Source organism: Empidonax traillii, unplaced genomic scaffold, assembly GCF_003031625.1.
Source record: "Empidonax traillii isolate 1590-97213 ecotype Southwest subspecies unplaced genomic scaffold, ASM303162v1 scaffold475:size860808, whole genome shotgun sequence".
Lineage (NCBI taxonomy): Eukaryota > Metazoa > Chordata > Aves > Passeriformes > Tyrannidae > Empidonax > Empidonax traillii.
This window is the reverse complement of record NW_020955668.1, coordinates 183,571-192,793: the sequence shown is the minus strand read 5'-3', so window position 1 is coordinate 192,793 and position 9,223 is coordinate 183,571. Positions and strand designations below refer to the sequence as shown.

The window sequence follows — 9,223 nt, the reverse complement described above, 5'->3', positions numbered from 1 at the left end:
TCTTTTTTAGAGAACTTCTGAACAGAGAGCAGCTTCTGGGACTGCTTAGGAGATCAATGAAGTCTCATACAACCACTGGCCATATAAGTCTATAAAAGGTGTGTTATATGTTGAGAATTTAATCTCTCAGGAGGTGCCTCCTAACCCGGGGTTATGTGCATAGGTGTAATTACCACCACCAGACTGTTTCCAGTCCATTCTAGGCTGTGTAACACAGAGCTGAATAAGGGACATGAGGAAGACGTGGAGTCCTTCAACGTGAGAACAAGTAAATTCTGCCAAAGGAGCTGAAATCTTTGCAAGTTTGAATTCAGACAATGGTGTCACAATGCACAGTGTCAGAATGGCAGCTCACATCCCAGAAACTGGTTTACATAATAACAGATGGCAGAAAATCACCATCCACAAGACATTGCAGCCCTCTTCTCCTGTTGCTGCAGCACCTGGCACTGGGAATAGAACCTCTAAGGAAAACCCTGTCATTATTTTGTAACAACACAGCTTAGATTTAGGTATGCTCTATTTGATGCCATAGCTAGAACCTGAAGCTCTGGCTTGCACCATCACATTTCTTGCAAGGATTTTTTGGCCAGAAGTAGACGCTGCGTACATGAAATAAAGCAGAAACTTTCAATTACTGTCATAAATATGGTGTATCCACAATAAATCTCAGTAAGTCTGGTATTTGCAGGAGGCAGTAGCTGAGTACACTCACAGTGGCAGCTCAGCCCATTCCTTTACCTTTTACCCCACAGTTTCCAGGCCTGTGTAAGTAACATTAACTCTGGTCAGGCTTCTGCCTCTGCATTGATCACAGGGGAATCTGAGGTGTCCTCGGAATCAGTACAGGGAAAAATTTGCAGGAAGAAAACAAAAATGTGTCAAGGAATGTGATGGGTACAGCAGAAAAACATTTGTTTGTGAAAGAATATATCTGGTCTTTGTTTATAGTACACAATTAAAAATTTTTTCCTTAATCCTTTTATATATATATATATATGAAGCCAGATTTTGGAAAGTGTGCCCTTTTTTTTTTTTACTTTTCCCACATCTTCTATGCTATCAGAAGTGTAGAGATGTTACCTCATAAAGCACAAATACCTGGCAGATAACAAAATCTAGGTCTCTAAGTGCACTCAGTTCCATGCCTTATTCTTAAGCTATATCTAATAAATGAGAACAGTTTAGGCTCAAATACCTCAGGTATGAGACACATCCATTTAAAGGAAATCAGAGGCTCAGTTCTGAGTGTTTCAATCCCTCTGCATGTTCCATACATACACCTAGGAATGCTTGCATTAATCAACGTTAAGATTTCTTTAAACGAAACTAAACCTCAATCCCAACATTATTATGTATGTAATCTACATATGATTACATCTTAAAATAATTTAAACCCTGTAAATCATTCTTTTGTTCTGAAAGGAGATCTTTAATTATGGCTACAGATATTTATTAAACTTCCTAAAACAATCTAGAAGAACAGTAAGTTTCCTGGCTTTATTGTAGCAAGCACTATTCATTCCACAGGCACTGGAAGAACCATCACCTTTATTCAATTCAAAGTTGTATTTTGATCTATATCTTCTAATTAAAAGAAAAATAAATCATTAATTGGTTTTCAGAAAGACCTCAACTGTTTTTCAGTAACACCAAGTGGAAGCAGAAGAATTTCTATAACACTTTTGTCATTAATGAAAATAATCCGATTTTTAAAGTAGTAAGATTAGAAAATACTTCTGTAGTAGAGGCAGATTTATTAAGGATACCTTATGCATACTAATTTATTATTCCCTAACAGTTAAAATCTGGAAACTTCTAAAGGAAAAGTGTTTTGTTCAAAAGTTAAGCTTTGTTAAAAAAAAATAAATTCATTCTGCTTATCCTTATTGCATAGAAAAGTCTTGTGACTCAGCCTGACAGTCCTTATTAGTACAACACACGTTTGTTACTGTTTTCTTTTGATGTAATCTTCCTAAGAGGAGGAGGAACTGTATTTTAACAGCTATCCGAGGGCATGTTTTATAGGCACACAGCACAGAATTTGTGCCTGAATATAATCTGAATCTCATCCATAACTCTGATTTGGCTGGGAGAACAAAGCATTTCATTGTGTATTCAGTGATGGTTTCAGCAATCTTACTCACACATTCCTTCCTCTCTCAATCAACAGAAACCGGCTGAATTCAAGATCCATGATTGGGGTTGGGTGGGTGGGGGGGAAATAATGCCAAGGCCTCTAGTTTTGAAATCACCATTTTGTTCAGAGCAAATAATAATCCCTCTCCTCTTAAGAATCTCTTGATGCAACACTTGTCAAGCTGTTTTTTGCACCATGTCCTTTCCTACTGAACTTTGCTCTGTTCCCTCTTGGCTGGCACGGGGCTATGCCTGTGCCTCTGCTGCTTCCACTTCTGGCAACTGAGCTTTGCAGGGATCACAGTGCACAGTTTAGGAACCACTGCCTTGTGCAAAGGTTAAAGGTCTGAACAGCCAATCTGAAAACCAGCGATTTTGAACCGGCAGAATATTGCAATGTGTTCTTTTGAATTGTTTTTCCTTACGCACGTCATAAACAGAAATTAGGGCTGTAAAATAAAATCAAAGTGCACACAGCTCTGATTCCTGATGCTGTACTTTGTAATGCCATCTAAAGCCAAGTCTGCCCATTTATCATCTACCTTCTTAATTAGGTTTACTGTACTTAGTTGTATCTCTAAAAAGCCTGCATTCCTAAGGAGTGTGAATCAGGAACGCACAAAATGGCTGTTTTTATAAAACACTCTCTTCTATGAAGATATTCTTTCATTTGGAAGCATTTCTTGGCACTAGAGCTCAATGAGGATGTTTAAAACATTTTGTGTATTATTTAAAATAACTTTTGCTAAGGAATGGAAGAACACCTACCTGAACTTATGCAGTCAAACTGTGCTTGCAGATGCATCGATGTAACTTAAGAGAGAATTTGCCCATTCCTTACCAAGTGACCATAAACAGTGCTTGTTGACACAATAAGGTCTGCGACTCCTCATCTTGCTGAGTTATAACATGTACTGTTAGAGCACTACATTTTTAAACCATACTAATATTTATTTGTTTAGAGCAGCATTATTTGGTTAATAAAATATTCAAAACTGATAATCAATAACGCTGAAACCAATGCTTTTACTTTTTATTTTCAGGTCTGAAGTAGAGAGTACAAGCTTGTGTATGTTTTCTTACCAGTGTTACATGGCTGAAAGCTGTCAGCTGTTCACATGCCATATTAATAAATATGCCCAAATCATAAAGCTTTAACTGTATTTGCACATTGCTTTTATTACTAAACTGTTTTATTCATCTTGGCACAGATAATCCATGCAAGGGAGTTACTCACATCTCATAAACCACACTACATTCTGTTCTGAAATAACTAGGAACTTAGGAAAAAATATATATCTAAAAGCAAGGGCACTTGTGGCATCAAGTCAATATGTCAATATATTATAAAACCTAGACTTCTAATATATGATCACTGCAGGCAATAAATCACTCAGTTTCAAATTCTCATGTTTATAAATACTAAACAAATTAATATCTGCTTCCAGGAGACAAGTATTGCAAACAAACATTAGCGTGCCCAGCATTAGACACTAATGAGTGTGTTCAGTGCTGTGGACATTCACATTATTAAACATAAATACAAATAACCTTTAACAAAACATTTCACCCCAAATACTGACCACTGAAGGACCAAAGAAAAAAAAATATTTTTCCTTGTTTTGAATTGATTTTAGAACTGTGTAATGTGCAAATCCAATATAGTAAAAATTAACTTCTGAAAACAAGAAGTCCTAAGACTGTTGTTTTTTTTTTTTTTTTTTTCTTTTTGCCCAGATAATAAAAGCAGTCTTCTTTGGAAACATTTAGTTCACCTTGTTCTGCAGAAAGAACACTAAAAGAGAGGAAAGATTTAAGTTAGTTTTTGAAGCCTTAGACTGAAAAGTTATTGAACACTTCTTAGTTCGATAAAAGACTGGTCTTTTTAATTGATCATTCAGAGGTACAGTATCTTTGCTTTATTAGGTAAAACCCCACATTAATTAGAATGAAAAGAAATATTCAGAGGAACTTAGGACTCATCCCAGGCATCTATTACAAGACATAAAACATAAACAAGTACACATTATTAACCTTGCATATTTTTGTACAACATTATGTTCAGTGATAATTGAAAGGCCATGTTTTGAATTTTAGATATATAAATTATATATATATGCATTTTACACTCTCCAAATCACAAAGGTGACACATGGCAGAAGAGTATCAGCAGTTATGTGGTTTGCTACCCCTGTGAATAAAATGCTACATTATTCAAAAATTTCTGGTTCAGATATGTGCAAAAATTATATCTTAACATAGATATCAAGGGTGGCTACGTGGATTCCCTATTTTTGGACCACATTACGAAGCAGCACAAGTCATAACAGGAAATTTTTATTACATGATAATCCTCAGGGTATCTCTGTTCTTCATTCAGAGATACCACTGCACCTCATACAGTGATATGTAAACTAGCTTTAATCTCACTTGCTCAGACACCAGCTGGAGTCAGGGCATGTGCTACAGTGCAGGTTATCTGCCCAAGGAAATTTTCAAGACTCTCTCAAGTTAGTACGGCTCCCATTGAGAAGGAAATTTTCAGGATTCTCTCAAGCCAGTACAGCTCCCACTGAAGTCTGTGCTGCTGCATTTTCCCTGTTGCCATCCCACGAGTTCAGCTCAGCTCTGCTCGTGGACGTTGTGTTTTGTTTTTCTGCAGCACCGACTCCAGGTTTAGTACACTGGGATTGGATCCTTGCTCACCTCTTCTGTACACACTCCTAGTACCTCTCTGGACCATTTTGAGCTACTGGTACCCCAGTTTCTTAATTCAAGCCCTTTCCCTGACTGTAGTGAGTCATCCTGGCTATGCCCCCACCTCTGTTCCCGCTCTGCCCCACCCCAACTACCCAACACGGCAACTTGGTGAAAACGGCCTTACCTGGCTATTCCCCCCACTCCAACCCCAGCTTCAGGAAGGGCTTCCCTGACCTTTTTACACTCAACCAGAGGTCCCCAGAGCCCCCACATTCTGGCTGCTGCAGGAGCTCTGCCTTCTCTGATCCAAGTCTCCCTTCTCCTGCCCACACCAAAAGCCCCGTCTCCCACAGTCCAAGCCAGCAACTCCAGGCTGCCCTGGGCCGCTCCAGCTGCCAGAATGGGCTCCTCAGTGGACTTGAAGGAGGGACAGTCTCAGCCATGCTGTGTCTACCAACAACATGTCCCAGTCTGTGTCCCTGCCCAAGCTGCAGCCTTCCACCTCTGGCCATATCCTAGAACGCTTCATCCTTCACACTGCTGGGGAAGAGGGAGCTTTTAGGGACATGGAGGGGGAAGGTGGAGGGAAAAGGAGACACACAAAAACACACACCTGAAATTCTCCTGAAATTCTCCTGAGGCTTCCATCACAAGCCCTACCATTTTGTGTCTCCCCGTGGAGCCTGACTCCCTGTTTTGATGTTGCAGCCAGAGACCAGTCCCAGTCAGTGGGTAACACAGAAATCTGTCTAAAGGGTATCTTCAATGTAGTCTGAGTATATAGTATGCTGATGTGAATCCTCCCAAATAACAGGTAACAACATCATTTTGTAGAATGACATGGAAAAATTAAAAGGAAATCTAGAATTTTCTCACTGTTGTGAAAATGTGTTTAATGAAGTCAAATATGGGTGGGAAAAACATTTAACTCCCATAATTACTATTTATTCCTCTGGAGAATATTGTGAGCCAGATCTTTGGATTTTGTAACCTATGGAACCATATTCATACCAGCCCAGCACCGACTGAAAACAGAAAATTTGCTTGCTTATAGAAAAAAAAAATAGGCTTTGCATATGATGTACTAGTGTTTTAGACTAATTCATGCACACAAAAATCTGAGCCTGTAGCACTCAGATCAGATCACTGCTACGATCAGTGAAAACTAAGATACCTACTGAATAAATACCAGTCATACATATCAAAACTGCCACAGGCAGCTCAGGTTGCTCTTTTTGTCCAAGATGCAAACTGCCTGCAGCTAACTTAACTCTCATATTAGAACTCCAAATTTCTTTTATTCCTGTCCCAAACTTTGGATCGTTTTTCATTCCTTGAAAGACACAGAAATATCTTAAAATGGGCATTACCCACAGGAGGGGCAAGGCAGACATTGTTATGTCATTTTTTGTTGCTCAAAGCACAAGGTAAAATAGGTGCAGAGGGCACCAGCATGTGGCCCACAGAATGCATCCTCAGCCTCAGAAATACTAGTTCCAAACTGTCAGTACTGCAAGCTGTCAACACACACATCGTAATTCTCACTTAAACGAGTTAATAAAACTTGAATAGTGATCAGACTTTCCATCTTAACTCCATCAGACAGAACTGCTGTCTCCAATGTAAAAGTCATTGCTATTTAAAAATTCAGAAGTGTTATCAGTACTACAAGTTTTGCTTATTTGAAAAAAATCCCAAAAAATGTTCTATAAATAACTGGTTTTGAGTAACTAGAAAGTTTTTCTTAAAATATTAGAAGAAAGATGACTGTATGGTTCTTAGAAAAGATGTCTGTGTGGTTATCCTAATTGTCAGAACCCAGCTACTGTTTTACAATGGTAAATACTGCTACAATTCATGATGTGTTGCATTTAAACTAAGGAAGGTAATACAGAGCATGTGCCTGCTGCCTTATGGATTTTTAATCAGTGTTAATTTACTATAGGACAAAAAGAAAAGCCCTTTTCCCAATTATGTGAGATAGAATAGGGAATCTTCCACTTCCTGGCTGTGCTAGATGGACGTGTTTCTTCTGTATTCATCAACGTGAAGGCCCAGATGTAGATTTCTACCTCCCTCTGATATCAGTGAGAATTAGAAACCAAAGAGACTTTGAATTAATTTATTTTTTTTTTTTTTACCTCAAGAGGAAAGGAAAGCTGATTTCAAATTAAAAGTTGGCCTTTCCAGATAGCTCTATTCCATTCAATGTCAGGGCAATTTGGAGAAAGCCAGTTGTCCTTTTCCATCATGATTTGAAAGTGAACTGATCTACTGTGCACATATAAGCCAAGTGCACTGGCAAGGCTGACCCAGCATGCTTTCCTCAATCTTACTGGGTTATGGAAGGCGTTATTCTGTTTCCACTTCATTTTCAAACTGTTATGGATTGTCACCTAGGCTTCCCAGCTACATATGGATTCAAGGCAGACTTCTTATTTGGAAAGAATCTAAAATATCTGATGCTATGAGGTAGCCCCACAACATAATGGAACAGCGCTCACTTTCATAGAGGAAGCCCTAATCTATTTATTTCCCTTTGAAAGCTATGGCCTTTGGTTCTACAGGTGACTGTACATATGGCACTTACTCATTCTTGCTGTGAAAGAAAATGACTTACTACAAAAGGATTTTTCCAGTCGTTTCTGAACATCAGTGTGTGGTCTAAGCAGTAAAACTGCTGCGGGTAGTTCATTTGAAACTGTATTTGCACATTACTTTTTATATTAAGGTTTTTAGTTAGTTTCAAGATTTTCCCCAGCTGTTGCTCTAATAACAGACTAGTTCATTAGTTCATTTGGTTTCGACTGTTCACTCGGTAGGTTTTTGTGTGAACCTTGCGAAAAAAGCACGTTCTGCATTTACGAAAGAGGATAAAAAACTTCTGAAGTACCAACTTCCTAGCTTTTACCAAGGGAAATGCTAGCCATGGTTATCAACTTTATGATTGCCCAGTTAGTCATCTGTTTTACCCCAGCATTACTGACTACCAACTCTTCTTTTAAACATTGATGGCATGGGCATGCTTCTTGCAGAGTGGCTTATCCTTCTTGGAGTAGAATGGCTGACCTTCCAAATTCACGTGGCATACCTAGAATTAATAATAGATACAATTACGAACAATTAAAAGGGGAAAAAAGAGTGAGAGAAACATGACTATCAGTTTCAACTGTATTTCTCTTCTGCCCATGCATTTCATTGCTAGAAGTGCATCTCATTTCCTGGGTCAAAGTGCATGCCTTGGTAGTTTTCCTACTCCACACCGAGGGTAGGCTCTGGTCTGCATCAGCTCTCCTGTCTGTGCTTTCTGACACCCTTGCCCACTAAGTTTACCGGTACACGATCACCTGGGCAGCTTTGGCACATGCCAGCAGTGTTTGGGTGGACTGTCAAAGGATACTGGCACACTGGAGCACATGCTCTGACTTTCAGAGCTTGATTCTGACCCTTTAATGCAGGGTTTCAGAAAGACTCTGGTCAGGTTCCATGGTCCCAGCGGCACCAGCCTTTCACGAGATCATTAGACACTCATTTCTGTCGGCACTTTTTCTTGGTGTGGGCACTTATGTGATGGAGGAGTGAGCCATTTAGACAGCCATCACTGAGTATTAATGACTTATTCTCACCAGGTTACTCTTCAACCCCAGAGTTCTCTGCCTGGCTGCCTTAGGTGTCGGTGTTGACACAATAAGGCAGTGCTGGGGCGGGGCAGCCCAAGTTTGGGTCAGCTCTAACTGCCCTGGAATTGCACAGGTGTCTACACAGGGTAGTGCAACCCCACTTGCAAGGTCAGGGTTGACCAGAACCACTTAAGGCAGGCAACACGTCACAATCTAGAAATAAGAGCACACATTGTCCCTGATGCTTATGGCAGGCTGAGGTGGCAGCATCAGATGTGCTCCTGTACATTAAGGATATGAGGATGGCATCTCAGAGATCAGGAGTCATGTGCTGATTTGCATTTGACTCAACCCCTTGTGAGAAATAAAGTTAGGTCCTAAAAACAAACCCCACTGTGAGACATAATAAAAACTATCACCTCCACAGAAAACTGGGTAGCTAAGGCAAATGAACAAGCAAAAAAAGAACGTGAAATATTTGGAGAAAGTGTCTTTTATAAATTATCGATATTTATAAATGATTAATAGCTCTCAGTTTGTGAAGGAAACTCTCTTCCTATGTTAGAATTTCCAAAAGACTTCAGTTTTCACAAGACACTTTTGTGTCACTCACTTCCATGTACCCTGAGAGATCAGTAGCTAGTTTAGCTTCAGATATTTATAAACCTTTCTATACTTTCAACTCTTCAACCTAAATTTTAGAGTTAAACAAACATTAGAAATTGTCACTGTCAGTTTGGCGTGGCCAACATACTATTTATAGC

General features: G+C 39.3%; 1 protein-coding gene across 3 annotated transcripts in view; it reads right to left on the bottom strand.

Annotated features, from left to right (window-relative positions):
* Positions 1-5,711: 5,711 nt before the first annotated feature.
* LDB3 (LIM domain binding 3) overlaps positions 5,712-9,223 on the bottom strand; it is a 117,605-nt gene continuing 114,093 nt past the window's right edge. For all 3 annotated transcript variants that reach the window (XM_027895958.1, XM_027895959.1, XM_027895960.1), the window contains one exon: positions 5,712-7,930. In XM_027895958.1, coding sequence (XP_027751759.1) covers positions 7,841-7,930 — 90 coding nt within the window. In that variant the 3' untranslated portion in view covers positions 5,712-7,840. The remainder of the gene's footprint in view (positions 7,931-9,223) is intronic.